Genomic DNA, 14,325 nt, shown 5'->3' on the forward strand with positions numbered 1-14,325 from the left:
TCGAAATACACACCATAATAAAGTATAAAATATTTTACAATATTTTAACGAGCAATATATATTAAAAGTAGGAACCATAATCCGGTACTTGTTTCGACCCGGAACCGTTTGATGTAACACAGCTCCGTGAGCGACATGTGAGAATTCAGACTGCAGTTTAAATCGCGTTTAATAAGTAAGTTCTCATTTAATTTATATTTATTTAGACATCTGGAGGTAATTAACAATTTCCAGATCCTATAGTGATTGTGACTTATTTAAAGCATGATGCTATTTTAAATTACAGGTGCTAACTGGTTGATTTGATTGAATTAATAATAAGTAAATAGTATCTCTGTTTTAATTAAAGGGTATATTATGATTGAAAATCCCTTAACGATTTTTCATTTATATATGTTTTTAATATTAGTCATATCTTTTGTAAACAAATCTTATAACAGATCATACACAGATCTGCAGTTGTGAGACTCCCACCTGACTGCACTATTGTAAAGTATCAGTAATTTTTTTTTAAATATATTAATATATATATTTTTCTACATCTTGTTTCTATATATTTGACTGTATATCTATTGCTGTTTGTCTATCGATCTATCTAATAGTAGTAGAAAATAGAAGCTTGAAACAGATTTGTATGAATGTAGTAAATATTAGAATAATATTTCATCATTTTTTTTTTTTGCTGTTTTAAATTAGTTTATAAAGCACACAACAGATCACATGCATTATAAAATTCCATGTTTTTGAAAGCAAATCTAATCAACTGCACCTCATTAAACATTTCCTACCAGGCAGATTCGAGATATTTGCGATGAATGTGTAATATTTTCTTAGTTTTTCTATTTTGGACAATATTAAACCAACAATACAATGTCTCAAATTGTATAATATGAATTGATTTCACATGATGATTATCAGTGCCTCCAGAAAAAGAAAAAAATCTATGTTTAAAATGAAATGTTTAAATTGAAAACTGTGTCTAAAGTTTGTTAATAATTTCATGATTGTATACGTATAAAATTGCAAGTGCAGGAATAACAGTGTTCTATGAGTAAAAAATTTTCAACAATTTCAAGCATGAGGTTTTCTTGTTAGTCCGCAGTCTGTTTTCAGGTAACAGTTAGTGTCATAATAATGAGAAATTCAGACGATAAATCACGTTAAACACAGGTGCACAGGTTTACTTGCATTACATGTGAAACTTTGGAAGCTGATCTGTTTCAGAATAGTGTACAGGTGAGGAAGTGGGAGAACTAAACAGACTTGAAGAATAAAGCTCTGCTGCATCACTGTTTTCCTTTTTATTTTATTTTATTTATTAACATTTCTTTGGTAAAAAACCCTAAAATCTCCGCTACCACTAACAGAATGTAGTCAAGTGCCATTGTGTGTGTAAAAAAGGCCAATATATGAAAGATTAAAATTTGTATACATGACAATTGTTCAGAACCTCAATCAACAAGTTGCAGTCCTACATAAACGCATATTGAAAGCTCAGTACATTGATGGATAATGTGTTTGCTTTTGTCTAGAGCGGATGAGTGTCTAAGCATGAAGCGTCTGTACGTCGGTGGCCTGAGCCACGCAATATCTCAGAAAGATCTCCGAGATCGATTCGGGAAGTTTGGCGAGGTGTCCGATGTGGAGATAATCACACGTAAAGATGAACACGGTGAGAGTCTGAATTAAACTTTTTACTAGATTGAAATGATTAAAAAGTTCCTCAGTTCATTTTTGTTTTGTGTCTTGGGATTTGTTACAGGATCTCCTCTGAAGACCTTCGCTTACATCAATCTAACGATTTCTGATTCCGACTACAAAAGATGTACGTATGCTGAACTGAATTAACGCACCGATTAAAAGCTGCAATTCATCCCTGGTTTTTCTGGTAGCAGAAAGTTGGAGGCCCACCATTGTATAGAATGCATTTGGATAAAGTAGCATTACATTTTCCCTTCACTTGAACTCGGAGACCCAAACCTGTTCCAGCATGACAATGTCTCTGTGGACAAAGCAGCAAATTGTTATATAAAAGAATTAAACACTAAAACTTAATCTATAACTAAATTAAACCTTCATTACATGCTCGTCTAGGAGAAAAATCCACCTTAAGGTGGTGACAGTAGCATTTCCTATAACAGCAATCACTTATGTTTTAATTCATTCCTCATATTCTTTTACTTGCAGCTTCTATATTTGTTTTTTTTTTTTTAGCAAATTTCTAATCTAAGATGTGATTGGTCTAGATTTTTTTTTTAAAGTGTTTGTACTCTGGCAAGCAAAACATTTTCAAAACATTTCATACTTTTATCTTGGCGGCATCTGCTTTACACCCATTTCCCATTGGATTGTTTGTCAAACTTGTGCTGGTGGTTAAGGAGAAACACAGTCTGACAGCAGTACACTTGGAGAATGGCAATTTTTTTCACATAATTTTGTGTTTTTTGTCACACTGTTCTTGTGTTTACAGTCCTGGTAATTTACTGTATTCCTAAAAAAATGTTCCTTCTTTTTACGCAGGCGTCACAGTGTTAAACAAATCCAAATGGAAAGGTGGAACGTTACAAATTGAACTGGCAAAGGAAAGCTTCTTACAGAGGTACTGTTTGTGATGAATATGTGTACATTAGGGTTGTAACGGTACACGTATTCAAATCTTTTCAGTACACAGGACTTTCTGGTCGGTACACGTGTACTGAATGCGATCCTTTTTTACGTGCGTAACATGGATACAATCTGAGTTTCAATTAGGAACGTATTTGGTGGCAGATCGCAAGTTGGTTTAGTCTCCGTCTCGCACTTTCAGCGCATTTTTTTATTGTTATCAGTAAACTTAAAAACATACACAACAATGCCGGGGTATAAAAAAGAAACTAGAGCCGGTGCAGTGTTACTGTGGCTTCTCACTCCATACCAGAAATACTATTTGTTTTGCGCCATACACGGAAATGCTAAAGAAGCCATAGCACTAGCTATGAGAAGTAGGCACTTTCGGGTTAGCGGCTAACGCTAGCACAATGGATTCTTTAACTTTTTATGTCCAGCTTCAAGGATTTCTCTTAAAAGGAGAAAATCCTGACAATTCCAGATGAAGGAATGAAGACATTTGTTAAAGTATGCTGAAATAAGTAAATCATACCTTTAGAAAAATGTAATATTAAATGTGAAACACACATCTGTATTATCCAAATGGGTTCTAACAAATGTAAACTCTAATTCCTTTTCCTTTTATTTAATGAATTTAATTGGTGCCAATTTAATTGATCACTCAGTTTAATTAATATAATAAAGTGTATTGAGTTAGTTGTATTTTCAAGTTTATTTTTGAACAAAATATTATTTTATATATTGTTTCATGAAGTTGGCATTTTATTGAAAAAAATCTTTAAAAAATGTAAACTACCAAAATTGTACTGAACAGTGACTTAAAAAAAACGAGGTGCGTCCCAAACCATGAATTTTGTGTACCATTACACCCCTAGTGTACATGCATAATTACTTTTTTTTAGCATTTTTTCTGTGCTTCCCTTGTTTAATATATAGATATTGATGCCGTGCAATCGATTATCACCAACTTTAATCCTTTCTGAAATCTGTTCAAGACTTGCAAAGGAGCGGCAGCAAGCAGCCGAGAAGACTCACACCCCAAAGACTGACGTGAAAGAAAAAATTGTGGAGTCCTTCATTGCAGCCGGTGTCGAGAATTTCCACATGAAAGCGGCTGTTCCGGGAACCGAAATCCCAGGACACAAGGTATACTATAGGACATCCTTTAGTGGAATTTATTGTTGTTTATCTTTAAAAAAACTGTTGTTTTCTGTCATTATTTACATTTTAACAACTATAGACAGTTGTTTTTTCACCATACTCTTCTTTTCCCTCTTGAAGTTAATAAGGCAGAAGTAAAAAGGCAGCATGTCGTGCTAGAAATTGGAAACGTTTTTGCTTTTTTGTAACCTTTTCATTGTTCTCTTTCTCCTCTCTAGGATTGGGTGGTAAGCAAATTTGGAAGAGTTCTTCCAATCGTTCATCTGAAATGTCAAGGCAAAACCAAGATATCCTTTTCCATTGATGCCTGTTTGCATTTCCCCCACATTGTAGCCAAATGAAAACTTGTGTTGGCTTGTGAGGCTGTAATTGTTTTGTTGTTACACACATTATGATAAACTACATTTTATAAATTGTTATGCAGCTAAAAGAAATATGGTTGCTCTATGTGTAAAAGCACAGCAGGCAACACACCAATAGATGGAGTCATTGTAACAGGGACTACCTGCATTTGTAATTTTACTAGTTGATTTGTCTTAACTGATCATTAAGCCCTCAAGTACGATCCGTCGAAACACTGCCACAATATCAAGAAACTCGAGAGCGAGGACTGCTTCACTCCAGTGTCCAAACTCACGTGGCAGATAGACGGGGGCGACGACGAGATCAGCAAGAGAAGACGAGGCGAGTTCCCACGACAGACAAAACGCCCCACGAAGACGACTCAAAGTTTGGACCCAAGCACTAATCCATATTCTACAACTATTCCTGAGAGGTGGACGACAGGTCAGAACAGAGATGCCTCGCATTTGCTTCAGTCTCATAAGCCTGCTGTGTGCGTATTCAACAGCGACTGTGACTCGGAGGATGAAATCCGGACGCTAGTCGCACAAGAGCTTTCACAAAGCCATGAAATGGTAACAATAGAAGATGAAGGAAACCTTGAGGTTGTGAGTGATGACTTTGTTGTAAAATCCAACATGTTCTGGGGCTCCGGGGAAACCGGCATGGTTAGACAAATTGGTTTAAAATCTACCAGGAACGATGAGGAATACGACTCTGCTGACACGGATGAAATATTAAGGCAGAACAAAAATTCTGACAAAATTGAGGAGACTGAAAAGAGCAATAAGTCTCTGGTAAAATCCAAGAAGATTGATGGGAAGAAACTTGCGCTCTCTAACAATCAGACTCCTACTGAATCAGAGTCGGATAATGGCTCGGAATCGTCGAGTGAATCCGGTGATTCCGATTACGAAGCCATGATGGGGAGCTGCCACAGGCTGGAGCTGTCACTAGCAGATTTGGAGAATCTTGTTAAAAAAATGGAAGACGATGAAAGCAGTGATGACGACACAAATGCAGGAACAAGTGAACTTCCTGAACGCTCTTCTGTACATAAACGCGAGCCTCAGAGAGCGCAATCGAAAAAGAGCGGCATAAACCCTGAGGATATTTTAGCATCTCTGTTTGAACCAGATGAGGACAAAGAGGAGAAAAAGGAGAAAGTCAAGTCAAAAAAGAAGTCGTGTCTTCCTGCTTTTGTTGGAACGAAGGACCTTTTTGGCAGCGCTGCCAAAATCACTGGACTTAAGAGAGCAGCTGAAAAAGTGAACTGTGAATTTGGTGAGGAACCTAAAAGACTTAAATCAGGCTTGAAAACACTGGAAGATGAAGAGTCATCCAGTGAACAGGTGCCAGAGCTAAACAAGAAGGACACAAATGTCTCTATGGACTGTTCCAGTGAGGACATGATGATCAATGAAGAACCAATTAAGCTCAATTCCAAAGCAAGTTCTTCCCTAAAAGTAAATGACAGAACATGTCCTGTACTTACAAAAACGACTTCTTTACCCCAGAGTAAATACTCAGCCAGGAGCAGCTCATCCGGTGACGAAGAGGAGGATGAAGAAACCGTCCGTTTAGAACCCAAAACTTTAAAAGAACATCAAAGATCTGCTTTTAAAAGCTTTGGGTGCTCTGAAGAATCAGACACGACCAGCGATGAAGAGGAGGAGGAAAGTTCTAAACCGGAGGCAGAATCAGAACCTAAACAGATTAATAAAAGCTCTGCTTTGGGTCCAAAACTGTTTCAGCAGACTGTATTAGACCCAGTGAAGCAGCAGCAGGACAATCAAAAGCGTCTCGCCGCTTTGGAACAGAGGCAGAAAGAGTCGGAGCAACAGAAGCAGCTAATACAGGGTGCCCTCTCGAAAGTGGTGAGTATGAAGTCGTCAAACGTTGGGCTTGTGTTAGCAAAAAATGTTAGCAATATTCATGAAAATGTATACAGTATATAACGTATCCACACCCAGTATGTGGACAGACGTTTACCTGATCAGAACATTGTGCTTTTTGTATATCCCAATCCACATTTAGTTCCCATTTGCTGGTAATCTCCATTCATCTGGGAAGATGGTTCCACTAGATTTTTGTGTAGAGATTTGTGCTCATTCAACCCTAAGGAGGCCTGGGATGCATTCTGCATTCCAAAGATGTTCAATAGGGTTGAGGTCAGAGTTCTACAACAGACCACTCACAACCATATCCTTATGGAGTTGAAACAAGTTTGGGTCTCCTGGTTCAAATTAAAATAATTAAAATATAAAATAATTAAATTTAGTGCTACCACATGCTAAGGCGTCCTATAAAACAAGGTGCCTCCAGCTTTGAGGTAACAGTTTGGGAAAGAACCACATCTGGCTGGGAAAGTCAGGTGTCCCAATACTTTTGTGTATATTGTGTATATATCGCAGTATTCTGAAGCTTATGGATATCCGAACGTTTTGTTTCTTTTGTCTAGGATTTGCCGAACACAAACAAAGGGAAACATATCGTGTTTGATTCCGATGATGACGTTAGCAATGACCGTGAAAACACAACACTGCAAAAAGCGAGCCTATTTGATGAAGAATCTGATGATGATGATGCATCAGGATCTGAGGAAAAACAAGACCTCAAAGAAAAGGTGAAGAAAAACATGCCTTATATCTATTCAGCATTTTCTCATTGCCCTTATTATGGTTATTCAGTGAAACTGTTACTTCCTGCCTCTTTCTGTTTTGTGTAGGAATTAAAAAGGGCAGTGGGCAGCAAACTGTTTGACAGCAGCGAGGATGAAGATGAGGATGACGGCACTGACGAAGGTCACTTCAAGATAAAGCCTCAGTTTGAAGGCAGAGCAGGACAGAAGGTCACTAAGAACACTTTGATTACTGTTTCGTTACTTTCTGTTAGTGTTTTACTTGATGATTTGCTTATGCGTGTAACTCTTTTAGCTCATGGAGCTGCAGTCCAGATTTGGAACTGATCCAAGATTTCAGATGAATGCAAAGTTTCTTGAAAGTGAAGAACAGGAGCAAGGTTAGCTCATTTTAATCTTGTGAACAACAACAATTCTATTGTATGAAGCGCTTGTTCAGTGACACACACACAGTGTATGAATTTTGTGTATGTTAATATTTGGTCTTTTTAACACTCTAATAATGCAATTTATTTTAATAATTCTAAAGAAGAAAGAAGAAAAATGCAGTTGAAATTTGATTGGGCAGTGATTACATTTCTTTGTGCCACTTTTCCAACACAATAATGAAAGTGAAATGAAAATGCAATGTGAATTACATTACATAACTATCTGATACAATGTTTGGGCTTTGGTACAGAGTTTTGTCCTTGGCAATGCATCCACCATGTAACAGTGCAGGACAGTTGCACACACCTGGAGAAAGGAGTTAGCTGCCCACCTCATTCTATATTACTTCCACTAGGATCGTTTTGTTCAGCCTAGAAAACTATTGAGTGTGTTGCTGTAAATTCGAAGACTCCATCTTGTTCAGTTTTGCATAAATATTCATTTTAGATGTGGAACCTCTGCGAATGCCAGGAGAACAGGAGCTTGTTGAAGAGAAGAAGAAAAATCTGGCCATCCTACAAAGTATCCTTAATATTAAGATTCAGCCAAGCGATGGAGCGACCAAAGGCAAAATCTTCAAGTACGAGTTGTGTTATTCAGACTAACAAAAAGAGCAAAAGTGGAACTTTTTACTATTATATACTACATTCCACGAACAAGCTATTTTTCAACCTTGGTCTCAATGAGTCTCTTTGTCACTACAGGGACATTTCAGCTTTGCATTACGATCCATCGAGTGAGACTCATGCAGCGTTTGAAACCAAGACGGACACAACACAAAAAGAAAGGTCTGTTCAGCACAGCTCATTTCTGTGTGCTTTTCCGTGTCAATGCTCCGCTCATTATTTCTTGTTTTTACTTTCAAAGCAAAGCTGCAAGGCGTAAGAAACGTGAAGAGGCCGCCAAGCTTCCGGAATGTTCTAAGGACATCTACTATGATGTGACTACAGATCTAAAAGAGGCATTTGGGACAGTGAAAGAAATCCAAACTGAAAACAAGCAAGTTTCATGGGACCAAGATGATAATGATGATAATGATGATGACGATAATGATGATGATAATGATAATGATGATGATGAAGATGGTCAAGCACCACAAGCAGACATGCCTGCATTATCATCTTCAACTAATCAGGAATCAGAGCCATCAAGTGGATTTAAGTTTTCATTCTTTGGAGATGATGATGTAACAAAGGCCCAGACAACAGGTAAGTGTTTTTATGGCTGGTCCTCTGTTTACCAAATACATTACTTATAAAAAATAAAAAAGTTTGGATTTAGATATGATGGAATAATAGATTACAAAAAATGCTTGCGTATAGAATGATGTGTAGTAGAGCTCAACCTAATCGTCAATTGCTAATTGCTGAAACTGTCGGCTATCTGCAAAAAAAAACGTACTGATAGTTTTTCCGGTTTGCTTTATACAGTACTAGAGAGGCCTCTAGAGGTAAATCGCTGATGCCACATGCTGTTTATTTAAAGTGACTTTTTCTTTACTTTTTTTTTTCTTTTTTTCTTTTTTCTATTTTTAAAATTTTGAATGTAACTTTTATTTATTTAAGTGTTTTTTTTGTTTTTTTTTAAGTGTTACGTTTTATTTTAATTTCTTTTAAAATCTTTTAATTTCTGGTCAACCTCTAATGTGTTGTTTTATTCACAAGAATATGACTGGTTATAAAACAGCTGCAATAAATAAAATCTTGAGTTAGACTTTATGGATCTGTATTTAAGCAGCTTTTCACGTTGGTACCCTTTGCAACCTTTTTATTTATTTTTTTTTTTCGATTTTTTTTTTCTTAAAAATCCAAGTGTGATATTTTAACAGGCAAAAATAGTGCTGCTGCTTTTATACCTAGTGTTGAGGTTTCCATTAGTTGAGGTGATAAACATGTAGAAAGCTGTGTTCACACTGTAGAAAGCTTTTTGTGTTATGAATTTATCACCTTTCTGTTTATGGTTTTGCCTTCGGTGTGTTCAGATGAATACAAAGTTGAGACTATAAAAGGGGCCAAAGTGGCTTGGCAAGTAGACCCTCGATTCCAGGACAGCAGTTCGGAGGAAGAAGAGGAGGAGAAGGAGGAAGAGAAAGAGGGAAAAAAAGAAGCTGCTGTGGTCACTACATCTAAGTAAGAACTTGTATTGAGATTTCGGTAGTTTATTGTTTTTTTTTTTTTTTCTATTTAAATTCTATTGCAGTGTTTGTTTTTTTTGTATTACAATGTCAGCCGCTTTTTAAAACTGCATGTAATGTAGTGTTTGTTAGTAATGAGTCGAACAACATTTCAGTTTAGTTGTCGTATTTCAGCACTTGGTCCTCGAGCTACACCTCTACAAGAGACACCTAAAAACTTATTGTAATGCTTTTAAGCAGCAGGCAGATTATACTAAAAAGGAAATTGGGAAAGCAAGTTCACTGAAAACATTGTGAAGGATTTAAGGTGGTACTTTGTCACTTTTTCTTAACAATAAGTAAAATTTGAACTTTGACATGTGAGCGGAAAAAAACTACATCGCAGGCTGCAGTTCTCTCGGTTGGTAAAAGTGGAGAAGCTGGTTATTAAATATTCCCACCAGACCTTTGCCATTACAGGGTTTTTTTTTTGTTTGTTTAACAATTTTATCAGCTTGTTTTGCAGCATTATCTTTAAAATATAGTTTATAAGACTGTGGTAAGACCTGTGATGTTGTATGGTTTAGAGACCGTGGAATTGACAAACACACAGGCGATGGAGCTGGAGGTGGCGGAGTTGAAGATGCTGAGGTTTTCATTGGAAGTGATGAGGATGGACAGGATTAGAAACGATTTATTAGAGGGATGGTGCATGTAGGACGTTTTTGAGACAAAGTGAGGGAGGCGCGATTGAGATGGTTTGGTCATGTGCAGTGAACTGACATGGAGTATATCGGTAGAAGAATACGGTGGATGGAGGTTGATGTGAAGATCAAGGAGGAGGTTTATGGATGTGGTGAGGGAGAACATGCAGGTGGTTGGTTTGAAAGAGCAGACGTAGAGTGATATGGAGACGAATGATCTGCTGTAGGAACCCTTAGGAACGCCTACAGTTTGAGTTATGTTTTGCTTTATGAATTAACTAGATACTTTTGTGATTATAGACAGCCGGTTCCAACGAAAAAGTTTTTCTTTTTCTTTGATGATGACATCAGGTTAAAAGGTAAAATCCTTTTTTTTTTTTTTTATAATTAGACTATCATTTAGTTTTGCTTATTAGATATTTAATGTTTCACTGCATGTAAACGTTTCTCCTCAGAGGGACCCGGGATGTTCTGCAGAGTTGGGAAACTGGAGGATCAGAGAGATGCATGGGAGGAGAAGAGGAAAGAACTCAGTGAGGTGTGTGATTTTGGGAAATTCTTTTGTTGTCCATGTAGATTACATTTCCGTTTCTGTGCATGGGGTGTTTAGCACTGGAAAACAGAACCTGGGCATTTTCTCTTGGTCACAGGTACAGCACAAAGTGTTCTAATTGTATAGCCGGTGTTCATTGCTGATATGCTTTTGGGTTTGTTTGTGCTTACTTTTATTTTTCAACCCAAATCGACTACATTTTAAAGGAGGTTGAACCATATACAATACATTTGATTAGTGATGCACCGATCATGGTTTTTCATGGCCGATTCCCATACTAATTTTTACAAGCAAACTGGCCAATACCAATGTCCGATTACTTTTTAATTTTTTATCCAAGCAACAAACAAGAATGAAATATATTTATTTGGTATTTAAAAGGCCAAACTGGGTTTTGGCTATTAAAAACCAATAACTATAACCATCTGAAATTAGCAGCAGTAACTGCGCAGTAAGTAGCTACATTCAATACAAACATAGATGGTACTGACAAAAGCATTTAGCTTTTTGTTTTTAAATTGGGTTGAAACTGGCCTTAAATAAAAACATGAACTGTAACCATGTGAAATTAAAGGCAACTGTTCCACAATCCAAACACTTTCAACACTCCAAACAAAGATGTTACTTAATCAGCATTGGATTTTTGAGTTTTTTTCATTTAGGGTGAAGAAAAAAATCGTCTTTACCAGTGAAACTAAATAAAACCTAAATAAATTACATTAATCCCCCGCTTTACCGTGGTTCGGATCCTGCGTCCCCGGTTTATCGGAATTGCATTTGCCATATAACTAATTTTGTTTTGCTGATTTTCCCGGAATCTCGAGGAGAGCAGGATAGACCAATAAAACCAAACCAAATGTTTTTGCTGTTGTTCCATTGCAGATTGCAGTCTTCATGTCCTGTGCACAGATTTTAAAATATTTTCAAACAAATAACATGTTCTCAAATGATCAGGCCTGCAAATGTGATCTGTTTACACGGGCGCTCTTCTGGAAAAAACATCAGAAAAAAATAATTTTATGAATTTTATAAGCAAAAACCGTCAGGTTCCGATTTATTTATTATTATTTTCAACCGGTGCATCCCTACATTTAAAAGCACAAATGTATAATTGGCTGAATAAATATTGCTTTCTGATCAAATTCAAAATAAAAGATTTTTATTTTTTTTTGTCTTTCACACAAAATAATTGACTGTATGGCTTAAGACTACGCAGTAAATGCAAAGCCCAAAATTTTCCAATTTGTATTGCAAAGAATAAAACTACACAATATTACCAAAAGTTTGCAGACACCTTATCATAAGTATGATATGTGGTTTTTGAGCATCGCATCTACATTTAGTCCACATTTGCTCTTATAATTCCCTCCCCTCTTCTGGGAAGATGTTCCACTAGATTGAAGTGTGCTTGTGGAGATGTGTGCTCATTCATACACAAGGGTATTAGTAAAGGTGTTCAATAGAGTTAAGCTCTATAGCAGGAGATCTTTCACTTTAACCCATGCAAATCATATCTTCATGGAGCTGGAGCGTTGTGCACAGGGGCAATGTCATGCTGGAACAGGTTTAGGTCTCCTAGTTTATGTGAATGGAAAATTTCATGCTACTGCATTCAAAGACATGCTATACAATGGTGTGCCTTTTAACTTTGTGGTAAGTCAGGTGTCCCAATACTTTTGTCCATATAGTGTATGTTTACACAAAGCTTTGTTTACACATATATTTCTATGCCAGAACAGACTCAAACAGGACAGTGAAACTTGGTGTTGTAAACATAGACATCATTATGATCCCCCACTGACGTCATTGTTGGATGTAATCGAAATAAATACAGAGTAGAACCAGGATGTTGAGGTCGATGCTGCCAAGCCTACATAAATAATAAATTTATAATCATATTTACAGGAGTACCGCAAGAAGCACAAAGACGCCAAAAGGCGAGTAAAGATGACGACAAAAAGCTGAAGCACCACAACGCATTGCCTTATGTTGCATATTAAGAGTTTGATTATTTCCCTTCAAAATGTAATACCTTGACATGCATGACATATCTGTGCCTGGGAATTGAAACCTGTGTAAATAAATTTGTTTTGGGGCTGTGTCTCATTCCAAAATTATACAATGTACGTTTCTGTATGAAATAATGTACTTATAGCTTATAGCAGGTTTGATGTGTGCTGTTCTAAATACATCCATTTATTTCACAAAATAGATACAATTATAAGGATACATTTATAAGAATGTACATAAGATAGGGTATATAAGAACAACATTCACTGAGTGGCATTTCTACAGTTTAGGTGTGAGAAGAGAATATTTTTCATGGTTCTGACTGGAAGGCCACATTTTATATATATATATATATTACACACACACACACACACCTCACACTGGGTAATGTCTAAAGACTCAAAACCAACACCTATAAAACAGAGACCCACAGTCCAAGTCCCTGGAATTACTTTATCCCGACAGTCTGTTGTTTGATTTAAATATTTGCATAAATTTATCGATTCTGCTGCATTCACATGATTTGGACAATTTAAAAAATTAACAAGCATGATTGTGGGGATTTAGAGACAACTGTGTTAGTAAAGAAAGCTAGTAATGTGGTGTTAGAAGTCCTGGGATGCAGTAAGTGTTCCAATTCATCACAGAAGTGTTCACTAGGGTTCAGGTCAAACCATTGGGTTTCCATGGGTTGTCCTGCTGAAAGAGGTTTGGGTCTGCTAGTTGCATTGAAGGAAAACCTTAATATTTTCAGCTCCAGAGACATTTTCTTCAAAAGTGTGCCTCCAACTTTGTGGTAACAGATTGGGGAAGAACCACATATTGCTGGAGAAGTCTACATTTATTGTATGAATTGAAATGCTATGCTTTAGTTTTCACCACTAGATGTCAGAGTTACTCTAGCATCTGCTCTTTGCTAAAGTCCCTTCAATTTGTTCACTTACTTCCAGACGCTAGAAAAAATGTGCTTGCTTTGATGACCCATAAACTTTAACCTTGCTCCACTTTTAGTACAACGTATGGGTTGTTGAATAGATCATGTGTTGTGCATTTTGCAGGAACATCATACCATAGTAACTGTTATTGGATATGTTTAGTTCTGAGTTGGGCCTCTAAGCCACTCCTCTGCACTTGGCTGGAGTACAGACTGGTTATGCTGTATCCGTGCACAAACATTAAGGACTGTTGTACCCACACATTACACTGGCTGTCAAACAAGTGTGTGTGTGTGTGTGTGTGTGTGTGTGTGTGTGTGTGTGTGTGTGTGTGTGTGTGTGTGTGCGCGTGTGTGTGTGTGTGTAACAAATACCTGTGTTTTGGCCTTGTCCTACTTTACACCAGCAAATCTCATTTACTAAATTGTTTGTGTGTGATTATATAACACCCTTATTGTTCACTATCATTTTGCCAGACAGCCTTATCACTTGTCAACACTTGGAGGTTTCCATTCACTAGCTTTTTTTTTTTAAAAGGCTTGTTCCACTATATTCAAACAATTTTAAACTACTTAAAGTGTATAAATATAAAAAAATAGCTTTTTTATATGATGCAAATGATATTTTATAAGATATACCTTTATTCGTCCCACAGTGGGTAAATTTCTCAATATATTTAGTATTCTCAATACATAATTGTATATTTTGTATATATTTATATTTTGATCTTAAATTCCTGTTATCATTGTTTACAATACTACTAATTTAAATGAATTAATGTCTATAGAATTTACTTTTAAAGTCAGTTATCAGTGGAAGATTTATTAAAT

General features: G+C 36.5%; 1 protein-coding gene across 1 annotated transcript; it reads left to right on the top strand.

Annotated features, from left to right (window-relative positions):
- The first annotated feature begins 62 nt into the window (after positions 1-62).
- Positions 63-12,642, top strand: nol8 (nucleolar protein 8). The gene is made up of 17 exons (XM_083534395.1): positions 63-175; positions 1,533-1,672; positions 1,763-1,825; positions 2,521-2,599; positions 3,603-3,753; positions 3,987-4,055; positions 4,320-5,987; positions 6,572-6,736; positions 6,839-6,961; positions 7,047-7,131; positions 7,628-7,760; positions 7,885-7,968; positions 8,048-8,388; positions 9,162-9,309; positions 10,298-10,356; positions 10,453-10,535; positions 12,456-12,642. Exons 2-17 carry the CDS (start codon positions 1,552-1,554, stop codon positions 12,513-12,515), a joined length of 3,432 nt encoding a protein of 1,143 aa, XP_083390521.1. The 5' UTR covers positions 63-175; positions 1,533-1,551; the 3' UTR covers positions 12,516-12,642.
- The last annotated feature ends 1,683 nt before the right edge of the window (positions 12,643-14,325 follow it).

Source organism: Silurus aristotelis, assembly GCF_946808225.1.
Source record: "Silurus aristotelis genome assembly, chromosome: 28".
Classification (NCBI taxonomy): Eukaryota; Metazoa; Chordata; class Actinopteri; order Siluriformes; family Siluridae; genus Silurus; species Silurus aristotelis.

Excerpts from the sequence above, each read along its gene's own strand:
- nol8 (XM_083534395.1), top strand. The coding sequence starts at position 1,552 with ATGAAGCGTCTGTACGTCGGTGGCCTGAGCCACGCAATATCTCAGAAA. Across the intron at positions 1,826-2,520 it reads TGATTCCGACTACAAAAGAT|GCGTCACAGTGTTAAACAAA; the intron begins GTACGTATGCTG and ends CTTTTTACGCAG. Across the intron at positions 7,132-7,627 it reads AAGTGAAGAACAGGAGCAAG|ATGTGGAACCTCTGCGAATG; the intron begins GTTAGCTCATTT and ends TATTCATTTTAG.